The sequence below is a fragment of the Nuphar pumila genome, chromosome 10 (assembly GCF_984573655.1).
Source record: "Nuphar pumila chromosome 10, dmNupPumi1.hap1.1, whole genome shotgun sequence".
NCBI lineage: Eukaryota > Viridiplantae > Streptophyta > Magnoliopsida > Nymphaeales > Nymphaeaceae > Nuphar > Nuphar pumila.
In genome coordinates this window covers 113039968-113055937 of record NC_143258.1, presented here as the reverse complement: position 1 = coordinate 113055937, position 15970 = coordinate 113039968, and the positions used below count along the sequence as shown (strand labels likewise).

Genomic DNA, 15970 nt, shown 5'->3' with positions numbered 1-15970 from the left:
CCAAATACATGAAGGTACATTAGTGTAACTTGGTTATCATGGTTCAACAAAACAGGACAAGAAACCAGCATTCATTTGATTCTCGTGACCACCTTTGCTTTTAAGCATCGAGAAAAGGGTTGCTACACAAAGTTAAAACCAAGGACCAACCTTGGACCCCATCCCCATCTTAGTTGCTACATTCCCTAGCTCTCCCATCTCATATTAGTTGCTGCATTCCCCAACTCGCAAACTACTAGAGAATGAATAATTCAAAATCAGATGGTAACACATAAGAAAGGGTCCGAGAATTACAGCTAGATGAACAATCAAGGAAGTGTTGCTGCATTCTTCTTATCATGTGAGTTGAGAATATAATTACAATTTTGTAAGAGCATTTGCATTGAGTTTTCATAAAAAAAGGAAGTGTTATCTCTCTCTCTCTCTCTCTCTCTTAGGCATAAAATGAGGAAACTCTCTTTTTTTAAATAACGATAAAATGAAATTATTTTTTAACGTTTTAAAATTATCAATATATTTACGATTCTCATTTAAATCGTCAGTTTAAATTTACACCATAACCACTAAAAGACAACCATATCCCTGGAAATCCCCCAAAAAAGAGAAAAAGAGACGGAGCATTTCGTTACAAAACAAGCAAGTGAAGCTGCACAACGGTGAGCGAGACAGAGAGAAAATCAGGAGAGCGGGTTGAGGTTGGAGCCGATCCGTTCAAGCGTCTCGGAGGCGAGCCTCATCCGGGGCCTCAGCTCGGGGTCCGTCGCCGTGCACGCAAGCGCCAGGTGGAAGGTCGCCACCACCTCCCTCTTGGCACGTACCTCCCGCAGGAGCACCGGGTCCACGATCTCCGCCATCGGTCGTTCCTCCTCGAACGCCCGCCGCACCAACCGCTCCAGCTCTAGCCCCCCGTGCCTGGGCCGGGACTCCGGCGACCGCCCCGTGAGCAGCTCCAGCAGCACCACGCCGAACGAGTAGACGTCCCACCTCTGGGTGGGCCTGCTCCCGACAACTAGCGCCTCGGGGGCGGCGTAGCAAGCAGACGAGGGGTGCGGTGGCGGGGCGTCTCCGGCCACCAGTCGCCGGAGGCCGAAGTCGGAGATCTTGGGGTCCAGCCGGTCGTCGAGCAGGACGTTGGACGACTTCAGGTTCCCGTGGATGTACTTCTTCGGGCTGCACTCGTGCAGGTAGGCCAGCCCCCTCGCTACGCCCCTCGCTATCTCCAGCCTCCTCTGCCACGTCAGCGCCGGCGTCGATGCCAACGTTGACAGCCCTAAATTAAGAAAACCATATAAAAAAATCACTAAGAAACCCGGTCTTGTCATATCATCATTTTATCGAAAAGAAAGTCCACAACACACGCTTCGCTTACCGTGTAGGGCGGAGTGGAGGCTTCCGTTGGGGATATAATCGTAAATAAGAAGTTTCTCCTCCGGAGCCCAGTAATAAGCCCTGAGGCGGACCACGTTGGGGTGGCGGAGCCGGTCGATCGGGTCTACCTCCGCCTCGAACTCCCTGAACCTCTGCCACCCTCCCTCTGCCAGGCGCCTGACCGCCACCGCCTCTCCGCCGCCGGGCCCGACCAACACCTTGTACACGATCCCCAAACTGCCCTTCCCCAGGACGTACGCCGACGCTCTCAGCAGCTCCTCCATCTCCACCCCGAACCCCTCGTCCAGGACGCAGAAATTACCGTCCTGCGCCTCGTGGGCCTCCCTCAGCGCGCACTGCTCCTTGATTCCCATGCCTCCCTTCTCCCCGACCGCCCCACCCCCTCGCCGCCCCCTCCGCCACCACACCAGCGCCACCCCGGCGGCCGACACCGCGACGAAGACGATCGCAGCACCGGAGAACACCCTCCTCCGGCCGCCTCTGTCGTTCTCCGGCGGCGGGTTAGTCGGAAGGGCCGATTCGGGCCGGATTCCCGTGGAGTTCGAGGGCTTCTCGCAGAGGTTCTGGACGGGGAAGCCGCAGAGGAGCGGGTTTCCGGCGAAGGCGGTGGGGCCCTGATTGGCGAGGGAGCCGTACTGTGGGAGCGGGCCGCTGAGGTTGTTGAACCGGAGGTCGAGGCTCACGTCGATCGGAATGTTCCCAAGGGACTCCGGCACGGCGCCGGAGAAGCGGTTGAAGGATAGGTTGAGGGTGCCGGAGAGCGCGGAGAGGTTGCCGAGCTCCGGCGGGATGGAGCCGTTGAGGCGGTTGCTGGAAAGGTCGAGCTGCACGAGGTTCGAGAGGTTGCCGATGGCCAGCGGGAGCTCTCCGGCTAGGGCATTTCCGGAGAGGACGAGGCGCTGGAGGAGGGAGCAGGAGGCGATAGCCGGGGGGATGGGGCCGGAGAGGTTGTTCCCGGGGAGGGAGAGATGGCGGAGGGAAGGGAGGGCGCCGATCTCGGAGGGGATGTAACCGGAGAGGCGCTTCCCTGGAAGGGAGATCCCGGCAACCCTGCCGGAGATGCAGGTGATGCCGTTCCACCGACAAGGGGATGGGTCGGACTCCGTCCAGTCGGAGAGGGCGCGGGTCGGGTCGGACGAGATGGCGGATTTGAGGGCCAGGAGGGAGAGGCCATCCTGTGTGAGCGAAGACGCTAAGGAGAAGCAGCAGACCACCAGAGAGAAGAGATGGCCAACAAAGACCGCCATTTTCGTTCCTCTCTCTCTCCCCCTTTTTCCTTTGCTTTTCTACTTTTGGTTTCGAAAACACCTTTTGTTTTGTTTTTTTACTGCCAACAGCCCCCAAACCAATCCCCAGTTCTAGTGGGGCCATCTGAGCTTATTTTAAATCCACCCAAATGGTCAAACCAACAGTCTCCCAAATCTCCTTATCGGGATATTCTCAGCTACGAAAAATATCGCGATAAAATTGATTTTTTTTTTTAAATCCCTCGAAAAAAAAAAACAGAAAAGATGTTTGTTGGGCTCGAATCGATTAAACTCACTCGGCTCGAACTCGTCCTGGTAAGTAAACGAGTCGAGCTTGAACAGGTTCGTTAAACATAAACCAGCAGAGTTTGATCAATCATTAAAAATTTGATTAAGCTCAGTATAATGACAAATATTAGGATATGTATAATTTTTGTTTTTTGATAATCTCAAAAAATGGTTAGGTTGTTGTGCCTCTGGGTTCGATTCCAGACTTAAAGCTTGTTTGAAAACAATTTTTTGCTCGACGCTCCTTTTGATCCTAGATGTTTGTTCGTTTTAAATTTAAAAAGCGGCTTTTATCACGTTACCAATGTGATATTTTCAAATTACACGACAGAACTGCGATATTTACAAAAATTTACAAGTTGTTTTTAAAAAGCTCGAAACTCATGTAGTTTCAAAGTAACACGTTCATGCGGTTGTTTTTTTGTTTAGAAGACACACCAAATCTGATTGGATAACCAAAATCAATGTCCAAATATGCATCTGTTCAGGTCAGCCTTTTCATTAATCATCAAAATCCAACCATGGGTCGGGTTTGGTTCGGACCTAAGTGAAACCAGACCTGACCCTGCTTTTTGAGTATGGTATTGGGTTCCGACTATTGGCTTCCCAATTGGTTTTAATCGAACCCACTAAAAAAGAAACCATACCTGGATCCGATAAGAACTGAATGAACCAGACCCGGTAAAATAATATTTTTTATCATTTTTATTGAAAAATTGCGGGTCTTAATCGAAACTTGGCTCGGGCCCGGTTCTAGTATAAAATTTCACAAACTATACGTATTAATCGGACCTTCGTTTTCGGACCCGAATATTAATCTGGTCATCTTATTTATCACCATACCCGGACCCTATAGGGTTTGGTACAGTTCGGGTATGGGTAATCCCTACCCGTTGACACCCCTAATTTAAACCCTAGTTTTCATGTAGACTTGTAAGATAGGATTTTTGGGTCAAAAATATATCATAAAAATACTAATAAAGTTGCAAGTTGATATGTCCTTTCCAATTGGTAGATTCTAAATAGCTTATTTTATTTTTAGCATATTTCTCAATACACAGTTCAATTCAAGTAAAATTTGTTGCAGTTGAAATATAACGAATTTAGTTTTAATTTTTATTTTATATTGAAGACCTAAAAACATCATTTGACTATTTAAAAGTACCTTTTAAATGGACTCACCTCAAAATCAAGGTCTATCTTAAATACACTTACTTGTTTTTATCATAATTCCTTATATAGGTGTCCAATTTTACTACATTTTTTTTCATAGCCAGGTTATTCTACAACATTTGACTTTTTTAGTTAAAGTGTCAAAAATGAAATTTTAGAGATTAAAACCATGTTGCAAATCAAATCTACTTTATTTTAAACCCAAAACATCCTAAGTTTATCTAAAATTCAATTGGGCCACAATTCTATATGACTATATTTTTAAAATGCTATCCTAATCATCACATGAGCCACCTCTTTGTATGCGCTTCCTAGTTGATGCAAGAGCCAAGCAAAAGACCCAAGTCCACAAAAATTAATTTGGATCCAATTTAGTTTAAGCTTTTTATTTAGATTATTTATTTATAATTGAATATTTTTATTTAATGGATCTTTCTTGGATCCAAAGTAGATCTAGGGTTCATCAAGTTTTTCTATAAATACTCATTATAGAGATTTTTGAGAGATCAGAGTTGGATGATTAAACTTGTTATTTTTCTGAATTTTATGTAAATTTTTTTATATTTTCTTTTTCTTTTTTTCATATATAGGAGTAAAGTAACATTGGCCATCTGTTTGCATTTTGGATGAATGCCACGTAATTTTGTTGACTTTTGAGCTTTTTAAAATGCAAATCGGATGGCCACGATGTCAGCATGAGAAAAAACAGTCATGTTCAGCATGACCTGATCCGCTTCCGCATCTATTATATTATGTGTTATTTTCGTTGCATCCTCTGTTATGATGAGAAGAGGGACAAGAGAACAAATTTAAAAAGAAAAAGCCTCGACAGGCACACCGACTCTCTCTCTCTCTCTCTCTCTCTCTCTCTCTCTCTCTCTCTCTCTCTCGAACCCTCTCTCTCTGGGCATCACATGGGCGTCTGTCTGCTCGTGGTGCGCTGATAATGTGGCTTACCACTGCTGCCTCCGACGTCGAGTGCCATCTCCGACCAATCTACCCCTCTTGTCCTCTCTCTGTTTGAAGCCCACCTCATCCCCTCCCCACTCTCATTCTCACTTGTTGGAACCCCCTATCTAACCCACTCACAGACATTCCATTATCCCCCACCCATTCTCTTTCTCTTTGGAATCCCTAATCTAACTCACCCACAACTTCATGATATCCCCCTCTTGTAGCATATCTACTGGAACCCCAATCGAACCCACCCAGAGTTGCACGATATATCCCCTTCCCATTCTTTCTTTGCTGGAACCCTCATTGAACCCACCTCCTCTGCCGTTACGCCCCATCGTCGCCCAACCTTTGTTTCATTCTTTGCAACATTATTCCTCAACGCATTGGAGCCATTGTCGCCCGACCTCCTCTGCAACGACGCCCTCACTGCACTGGAGACACCAACTCGAGACTGCAAAAAGGGGTTTTACAGAGTGAAGGGTGTTTTGGCCACCGACGTCAAGGATTTCAAGGTTTCGGCGACCGGCGTCAAGGATTCCAACCGCCGCCGCAAATCCAACGGAGAGTTCAACAAGCATATATATCGGCTTCAGAGGTCATTCATTCCATGCACGCGAGTCGTACGCCTTACTTTGTGTTGAAGCTTGACTTTAATAAAGCATATGATTCTGTGTACTGGCCTTTGCTTTTGCAAGTGGTGAATCACATGGGATTCGGCAGCCGTTTTTCCAGATGGGTGTCAGAGCTCCTTACTAATGCACAAGCTATGGTTTCCATTAACGGAATAAAGGGTGAGTAGTTTTCATTGCGGCGCGGCCTACGACAAGGATGTCTGTTATCTCCGCTTTTGTTTAATACAGTGGTAGAAGGACTTGCGGTGGTTCTTAGACGTGCACATACAAGGGGCTTCATACAATCATTGGATATCCAAGGTGTTTTTGGGTATATTATGTAATATGCAGACAATATGCTAGTCTTCGGAAGGGCTTCACTGCAGCAGATGCTCCGGGTAAAGCTTACTATCATGTTTTTTGCAGCTTTGTCCGAGCTGAAGCTCAATGAAAATAATTGTTCGGTCACGCTTCTGAATGGCGATCCAATTAGTCAACACGCGACAGAAAAAATTTTCAACTGCGCTTTAGGGCCGTTACTGATTAAGTACTTGGGGCTACCCGTACAAGTCAAGCCAACCTCTAAAACATCATGGGCACCAGTTGTTGACAAAGTGTGTCTTAAGCTCCAGTCTTGGTGTACCAGATATTTTTCTTTTGCAGGCAAAAATTACTTTGATTAGGCATCTTTTGTCAGCAATTTCGGAATTCTTCATGTCGGTTGTGTTATGCCAGTCAACGTTGAGCAACAGCTTAAGTGCGTCATGTCCAGCTTTTTGTGGCGTGGTGTAAATGGACCTTATAAGAGGCACTTGGTGAGATGGGACTCCATCGTTATGCTAAGGACTATAGCTGGCTTAGGAATTTTTGCTTTGCGTAAAAGGAGTGTGGCATTGGCTGTAAAGTAGTGTTTGTTGGCTCATACTTCACAGGATGCATGTGCAAACTTTCTTCGACTGAAACATGGTCTAATCGATTCACTTGTTGTTCGTCGGGAGGCTTGTGGACCATACACATCACATCTGAGGAAAATGTGGTTTAGGGCATTGCGTTTGTTTCTTGACAAGGATTTGGACATGGGGGTAGACAGATCTTGGCTTCAATGGGCAGTCTCAATTGCGGGAGTTTTCCAAGTCCACAAGGTCTACCGTTCTCTTTTACCTCCAAGTATGGGCTGGATTGCCAAACATGTTTTATGGGCGAAGGGACCACCTCCAAGGACCAAGGTATTGGCTTGGTTGATTCTTCATGATCAGATACAAACCCATAACAATATCAAGAGGATGGGGTTTCAATTTCCCAGTTGGTGTGTGCTTTGTCGACAGGCTGAAGAAACCACACAACATCTTTTTTGGTCCTGTGAAGTGTTTCAGGAATTATTTTCTAAAACTTGGAGGGCTCCATCTGTTGTTGTGCGAGAGGGTTGCTTTGCGTTAGATCTTATCCTCGGCCCGGCTATAATTAGACACGAAAAAAAGTGAAAGACTATTTGGAGAGTTTGGTTATTTATAGTGTGGTGGTTCATATTGATGGCCAGAAATGATGTTACTTTTTTGGGATGTTCCGTTCAACCTTAAGTGTTTGACTCATAGGGTCTTGGTTGATGTGTATGCTATCTTACGTATATATCTCAAAGACCTGCCTCTGCCTCCAACCGATGCTCATCTAGATGTATGTGGTCCTTGATGAGTTTTCTATTTTGTGTTCGAGTTTTTCTGTTTTTGTGTAAATGTTGTTTTCATGTTGTGTTGTTGTGTTTGTGCTTGTGGGACTCAACGCTTTGTTGAGTTTCACTTTTAAGTAATGTTGATAGCTTTTCGGCTCTCTCTCTCTCACACCCACGACTTGCCCTCTCCTCTCCTCTCCTCTCCTCTCCACCCGATGGTGAGACCTTTCCTAGCAACGAGAGGAGAAGCAATGAAGATATATTCCTAGTGATGCTAGGAGCACCAATGACGATATATTCCCAACGATGATAGGAGCACTGATGGTGATATTCTATATCTCTGATGAAAACCCTCTCTTTCTCTCTATTGTAATGGGGTAGCCGACTTATGTGGTCTTATTAGGGCTTTGAAAACCCTCAATCAGAGGGCCAAGATCAGGGTTTTAAAAACCCTAATCTAGCAAAACAAGACAAGGGCCTTAAAAGCCCTAACGCTGATGCATACAAGAATGAAGCCAAAGAAAAATAGAAAATAGGGTTTATACCGATGGTTTTTTTTTTTCTAATCAAATGCATATCTCATCCTACAATAGATGATGAAGCCCAAATTTCTCATTTGAATACAAATTTTTTGTTTTTAATTTTTTTCTCCTTTTTTTATTTTCAACTTTTTTGATATTTTAGTTTTTAAATTCAACATATTTAGTTTATGAATGCATAGATAAATTTAGTTTATTAACAAATTTTTTCTTAATGTATGGATAGTTAAATTTATAAATGAATTTCTTATTTTTTATGTGTTTTTAGCCATTTGGATCCAACACGAGATCACAAGAGAATCACAATTCATTTATTAGTTAATTTAGTTGATTTTCTCATTTTTTGCAGAAATATGAGAAAAAATTTATGAAAAAAAACTAAATTTTTGTTTATTAGATTCATGATCTATTGAGACAAGAGAATCACAGTTTGGGGTCAAATTTTGATTTTCTTCTTGATTAGGGTTTTTTTTTTAATTTTCTTTATTAAAGATTTTTCTTTGATTTTCATTGGTTAGGTTTTTTTCTTTGTTTTGAAACATTTTTTTAGATCCAATTAGATCTGATATCTATATTCGAAGTTAAAATCCATAATAAACATGTTAAAACATTTATGGTTCGATGGATCGGGTCATAAAAGTAATCGACCTATTATCCATGATTGTCCAAGTTCTTAGCACATCATCTCGTCAAACAACAAACATTTGGAACACAACATCTGAGTATAGTCCAAACAAACATTGGACTTGGTATAGTTATTATGGAACGAACAACCAATGTTCTTTTGCCTTTTTTTGTTCGTCTCATCCAATCATAAACAAACAGTCAAGCATGCCCTTAAGACCTCTCCTCTTCATTTAGAGGGTTAAAGAGAACATTGAGGGGTGGTTGATAGACTGACTTCTTCCAGTTTTTAAACTCAGCTCACCTTAACATGGATTTCGGCCTCACTTAGGCCATGTTTGGTTTACAGTGCAAAACTTGGGTTTTTAAAAACTCAAAACCATATTCACATCCTATTATATTGGGATATGGTTTTGCCTTAGCAAATCCAACTAAAGGGAGTCATATTTGGGATAAAATCCCATCCTTTGGCATCCATATCATCTTCTTGGACCTATAATAAGCAGATGCATATGCTGGTTTGGTTGCAGATAGCATATATCAGACACATTAAAACATTGATTTTTTACATGTTTCGTATTAAAAACTTAGTAGATCTTAGTAGAAACTCTTGTTGTGTCCAAGTCTAGGTTACAACTTATGAAGGTAGTGTGTGTGTGTGTGTTCTGGAATCCCATGAGTCCGATCTGACATGCCGATTTCATTTGTTTTGCTCCGAGTCATATCCGATCCATCTCGGGTCAAACCCTGGTGCATCCTCTTTCTTGGTGAAGTTAGCTTTCTAATAAAATCAGGGAACCTGTGAGGGTATACTAGTTATTCTATTTTTTTTATTTATAACCCCAAAAAATCACACTCGGCATGAAGACCTGATCACGCTAGCTCAGCCTATCATGCCGGCCAACGTGAAACTCTGAGGCTAGGCCCCATTCTAAAAAGTTGTTCGCCCAACTAAAACCTGAGCTTTACTCACAAGAATGTTTTTGTCATTTCATCAGTGTTGTGAGAGGCGTACGCCTCAATACCTGAAGCGTACGCCTCAGAGGTGAAGCGCACGCTCAAGGTATTGAGGCATTGCAGTGAAGCGTTTCAGGCATGAAACGCACGCTTCACTCATGTGAAGCTCACGCCTCAAGTTGAAATGTGCTTCGCTTCTAAGGCGTGCGCATCATGTTTGGAGTCGCTCAAATCGGAGCTCGACGGGCTGCTCGGACTGAGACAGAGGACGCCGGCAGTGACAGAAAAGGGGCTGGCACCGTCGGAGCTGTTGGATCGCTTGGCCGGAGGGTTGTCGGCAGTGGAGCACTTGCGCTTGAGGGTGGAGTTCCAGTGGTTCTTGATGGCGTTGTTTGTGCGGCCGGAGAGGATGCGGGCGATGGTGGCCCACTTATTGCCGTAGCGGGCGGGAGGAGGGAATGAAAAACCTCGCCTACGACGCCGGAGATGTCGTAGCGGACAGATTGATGAACCAGTCCCACCCTTCCACATACCGGATCATGATCGCCGCACCGTGGAGCGTCGAGGAGACGACGGAGGATCCCCACGGGTTGACGACGTCCGCCTTCCCGACGACATCCACGTTCCTGGCGGCCCGAAACAAAGGCACAAACTGCACGGATACGACAAGGCGCTCCCTCTGGTCCTAGGAAGCGGAGAGGTCGAGGTGGAGGAGGTAGCGGTTCTTGGGATGGTAGACGGCGTGGAGGAGGCGGAGGACGTGGTCGCAGTCGCTGTTGGAGCCGGAGCTGAAGTAGGCAAGGGAGGGAGGGTGCGGAACTGCGAAGATGGAGGCGGAGGTTGGGTTAGGGTTAAGGATCGGAGGATTGGGGAGGAAGTGGGTGGAGCAGACAGGGGGAAGTGAGGAGGGCGTGCGGCAGGAGAAGGAGAGGATGAAGAGGAGGAGGGAGGTGGAGAGGAGTCAGAGGAGGTGCTTCCCCTCCTTCGTTGAGGTCGACGTTAGCGCTAGGGTTTGCTGGTGCGGTTGCATTTCCTGGTGGCAGTGGTGGCATTTTTTCTCGGGTGGCGGTTCTTCAGTGCGACGTGTTGAGAGGCTTTCGGACCGGAGAGGTGGTTGGCGACTTGGCTCTTTCCCGTTTCTTACTTCGCAAACAACACTGTGTTTTCCAAAATTTACAGAAATGCCATTTCAGAGTACAGATCGGGATAAAGTGGTTTGGATATGGTGGGGCATGCTTGATCCGAAGTTTATGGGTTGGTTCCGTATTCGGATTATCCTACTCACAACCACAACCGTCCATCATTTGCCATCATAGATCTGTGAAGACACAATTTATTTCATACTATTATTTATTATTTATTATTAGTTTTTATTTAAAATTTTCATTATTTTATTATTTTGATCATGAAGCTTAAGCTTCAACGCCTCGCTTCATAACAGGCTCAACGCCTCGCGCCTCATCGTAACAACTTTGCATTTCATCACCAAAGTTTATTATCATTAGTATTTTTTTTGAAAGGCAAGATGGGTTAGGAAGACCCTTATACAATTATACCATTGGGTTTTGAATCTGCAACGTCCCAAGTACCAAAGTTTAAATTCGTATCTGCCAAATCTCTATCAAATTTCGCTGCTGGACAGAAGAATACTTTTGTCATTTAACAAAAGTTGGACTCACAAGTCACAATCCCCCAAGCTGTTCCAGCACTGATGATGTACGAGAGTGATTCCGTCTCCTTTTATAAAAAATACCGAAAAGTTTTCATACATTATGAAAAATACCGAATGGCTCCCTATTGAGGAACTTGGGGCCCACCTTGTTCGATTTTCAAAATTCAAGTTCACTATTGGTGGGTGAAACTACTAAATATTATTCCATTAAAGCAGATACATCTCCTTTTCTAAGATTTTCTCAACAAGATTTTTCTTTGAGAAAGATTAAGAGGTAAGTGCCAAATGCTGAAGTACCAAAAAAAAAACTAAATCACGTTAAAATCTTGTTAAAGCCATGGCGAAAATTTACTCGATTGTGTTGTACTTCTAGTAGGGATGTCAACGGGTCCGATGTAACTGGATATCCCAAATCAAGTTAATCAGATTCGGTATTAATTTTTCATTGAAATTCAAATCTAAATCAGATTAAAACCCGAATCCGAATAAGATCAGAATTCGATTAAGTGTAAATATCGGGTTTTGGACTAGCCGGATCCAGATTGGGTTCTATCTTTTTTCATCCCACTCCAAATACGATTAGGTCAGATCCGATTAAGTCAGATTCTATAAAACCTAGATCTGACCCAAATTGGACCGTTGACATCCTTAACTTTTAGTAGGAAATCGTAATTACCAATGTGACCTTGTAAATACGTTTGGCAGGGCTGGTTTATTGGGAACCTCACCTTGAATCCAGTGGTTTTGATGTATAAGCGTGATTGATTTTTCCTTGTAGGGATGTCAACGGTTCAGATATGACCTGACATATGACCCGAATCCAAATCCGATTAGTCAAGGTTCTGAACTCAATTAATAAGCAAATTCGGGTTAAGTATTAAGTTTTGCATTTAAACCCGAAACTAATTAAGTGTAAATATCAGGTTTTACGCTAGTCGGATCCGAGAGGGGTAGCATAGTTTACCTGGAATAGACACTTCATTTTCATGCATCATAAGGCGCCGTTGATTTTTGAAGCTCTAAATAAACCTGATTATACAACAAATTCGACTCAAAACAAACCATATAGATCAGATCTGTAGTGCTTGATTCACAAAAAAGAAAAGAAAAGAAGATGGTGTTTTCTACTATAAAGTACTCAAGTTTTTGTTGATACACTGAATATACCATGAACTCGTGATAATTCCACAAAAAATTGTAATATACTTATAGTTTTTCCTTTTATCCCAGTTATTATAAAATCTCAATATCACCATTGACATCACAATATTAAAAAAACATAATTTTAAAAAATACAAAAAAAATCCACTATAATAATAGGTAAAATATTCTCAAGCAAGCCTCATGGTATGCAAGCTTGATTTCACACCTGCCGTGTGTAGTTGTGTTTGGTTTAAGAAATGAAATTACAAGGGTTTCCGACGAAAGGATAATTTAGTCCTTTTCAAGTTCTCCCTCTCTCTATTATTTGCTATTTTCACATTTTTTTTTTAATGAAAATACTTCGAAAAAAAAAATCTTCTCAGATACCTGACATCGATCATGAGTGCTTTGACAATCAATGTCTGTTAGAATACGGCAGGCCGGCCTTTCTCAGGAAATACAAAAATGACTGAAACACCCCTCATCTTCTATAAAATTGATTAGGGACAAATGTGGGGCATTTTATATTGCTGATACACATGAAGTTAAGTTCTTTGTCCGGCATGAGATGATGAAAAACTACGGTACTCCAAATATTGGACCATTCTCTTTCATTAATCAACCTAACATGATTTGCTCTATTGTCCTTATGGTTCATCTCAACCGTCCAATATGGAGATGTGGGCTGTAGGGCCTTGCAATGGATCAAATGGGGACCCACCTTTCATTAGTAGGTTTTATTTAGTCAAATCGGTTCCACTCATCCCTTGTTCTAAGGAAACATGTGGGCCCACATTGACCAAAGTGTTTTGGAATTGAACATGGTGGAGCGGCATTCAACTCCTAAAAAAAATTAATGGACTCAGAGAGCCGGTTGGCTTTTTGTTATACTTCCAATGAAAAACTGTGATATACAAATCACATGCAAGTAGTAGACACGCACAGATGCACACCTACCAACAAATAAAAATAAGTCAGCCAATATTCTCTTAGCATGCGTTAAAGAGCTTGAAGTTTCAATTTTCAAACTTTCAACCCTTGCAATTAGATGACTGTACAGCATGACTCAATTTAAACTTTGTCATTATTTAATGAATCCTTAGTTAATGCATTAAAAGATCGCATTAATGCTTTGAAAACTTGACAGCTAGAACCACTCCATATGTCTAATGGGCTTTTGCGGTGTAGAAACTTAAGTGTATCTGGTATATTAGAGTGTATGTTAAAAAGTAACGAAATAACCATGCTCGCTCTTTTCAAGGCATGTTCTGTACACATCATCTAATAATAGGTCTAAATAGAACCAAATTATCACATGGTGATGGCTGACTTCTGAGCTTCTCTTTTTATCATTTGCACCTCTTGAAAAGAAACTCACGTTGGATTTTGGATTGCATAGGATCCAACTTGGATGTTAGCATGTTGTCGTGGGCACATTTAGGGGTGGCAAAATCTGACACGACCCGCTTCTTAGCCGGGTTCGGGTTTGGCTTAAACAGGTTCGTGTCATAAACGAGTAGACCCGCCTAACCCGTTTATTAAACGGGTCGGGTTCGTGTTAGGAGTATCCCAACCCGTTTGACCCGTTTAATAAACGGGTTAGGTGGATGAGTCAACCCCTCTACCCAAACCCGACCTGCCAACCCGTTTGACCCGTTTAATAAACGGGTTAGGCAGATGGGTCAACCCCTTTACCCAAACCTGACCCGTCAACCCGTTTACCCGACCCCAACCCACCCACCAACCCTTTTACCCATTTATCCAAACCTGACCTGCCAACCCGCCCGCCAACCCATTTACCTGAATCCGACCCTCCAACCCACCCGCCAACTAGACTTGACCCGTTTATTAAATGGGTTAACCGTGTCGTGTCGGGTTACCCGTTTAATAAATGAGTCGGTTCGTGTTTGCCACAGTCACAGTCGACCTATTTAATAAATGAGTCAGGTTCATGTTGAGGTATGCTAACCGGCAACCCGACCCGATTGCCACTCCATCAAGTGACAAACATGAAAAATAAGACCACTTCTCGCCATTATTGACCGATTATGGACCTCACACTAATCTTTCTATAAATAAGAGACCTGCAGTGGTAGGATAAAAGCTATATGTGTATTGTCGGTCTCTTTCATTATTTTTTTGATTTAAGGGTTCTACTCAACTCTCAACATTCTGGTATGGGCTGATTGAGAGCATCGATTGACCGATGAGAACGCCAATCACTCGCCTTCACTAAAGCGTCGTTCGGATCATCCATGAGCGCATTCAGTAAATAGTTCTTGCATGATCTATTTCGGGTTATGAGCTCACACCACGCTTTCGCTGAGCATGTTTATGGTATGGATGCGCCGGTATCCATGCGACTCTAGTCGAAAACTTGTGTCGGTGAACTCCTCCCTCCCTGGTCTCTCATTTTTTTTTTTTTTTTTGAAAATCGAATGGTGATGAAGGAGGCATTGACCGATCACCCACCGCCTGCGGGTCAACAGCATAGCTGTTGTTTCCCCGTGCAAGCTGGCGGTGGTCACTGTTGACGAGCACGAATGCCGAAAATCAGGTTTTCAGCTGGGCTTTTCGGACCCCTCGTGAGGTGCCCTCCAACCACCATTAGCTGATACCTGCTGCCACCAGGAGGCTGGACCAGGCCTTGCCGAGCGATGGTTGGCCTCTTGTGGTCGGCCGTCGTCGACGGCTGCCAAGGCCGGTCGGTGATGGTGGCTACCGATGACTGCTAATGACTGTGGCATCCAACAACCATAGTAAATCACAACCGACTGCCATCAACGGTCGATGACCATGATTGGCGGCGGATGCCATCGAAGCCCGATCGTCACCGTCGACAATGGAGGTCGACCGCGAGTGGTAGTCATAGGCGACTGTGGCTATGCACAACCACAGTCAGAGCTGCCAGCCACTCTGTTGGCTGCCATAACCAGAAGATGGTTGTGGACGTCGATAGCCAGCTACCAGAGACCAGCCGTTGCCGTCGACAGTTGAGGCTGGCCGCTGTCGACATAGTTGCTTGTGCAGTGGGGAAGAACCCCATCCGAACCAGTGTTTCCATTGCCATAGTCGTCGAAGGGTGACCATCGTCAACGATGACTACGGTCGGCTGTCGGTAGCGACCGCTGGTGACGAAGGTTGAATGGTAGGAGGGGGGCCTGAACGTTTCTGGAAAGGGGATGGGTCTACAGTGGATCCCATCCCGAGGGCGGACCTGATCTAGGCCCGTTTCTAGGGTTTCGGGTGGATCGAGTTAGAGCGAGTCCCAGAGGCAACCGATCCGAACTTGGACCTAGTAAGTGGGTTATGGGTGGATCAGGATATTACCCGACCCAGACTCAAAACCATTGGCGAGATCGAGTGGATCGGGTCTGCACCCAACCTTGCGGGAGATGATCCAGACCCAAACCCATTGGCAGGTTCGAGTGGATCGGGTTTATGCCCGACCCTATCGAACCTGGTCCGAAACCTAGACCCGTTGGAGATTCTGGGTGGATTGGGTATGTGCTTGAACCAATGAGACCCAATTCCAAACTCGGACCTGGTATTTGGGTTCTGGGTGGACTAGGTATGAGCTCGACCCATTGCGACTAGATTCGAGACCCATTATTGTTTCACGGTGGACCGAGTTTGCAACCATGGGTTAGGGCAAGTCCATAATCGGACCCATCCATGACAGAACTGATTTAGTCCTTTAGGGA

At 44.4% G+C, this 15970-nt stretch overlaps 1 protein-coding gene across 1 annotated transcript; it reads right to left on the bottom strand.

Moving 5' to 3' along the window:
* Positions 1–504: 504 nt before the first annotated feature.
* LOC149827959 (receptor protein kinase-like protein ZAR1) lies at positions 505–2652 on the bottom strand. The gene is made up of 2 exons (XM_090018301.1): positions 1370–2652; positions 505–1270 (listed from the first exon to the last, which is right to left on the bottom strand). Exons 1-2 carry the CDS (start codon positions 2634–2636, stop codon positions 678–680), a joined length of 1860 nt encoding a protein of 619 aa, XP_089874427.1. The 5' UTR covers positions 2637–2652; the 3' UTR covers positions 505–677.
* Between the last annotated feature and the right edge of the window lie 13318 nt (positions 2653–15970).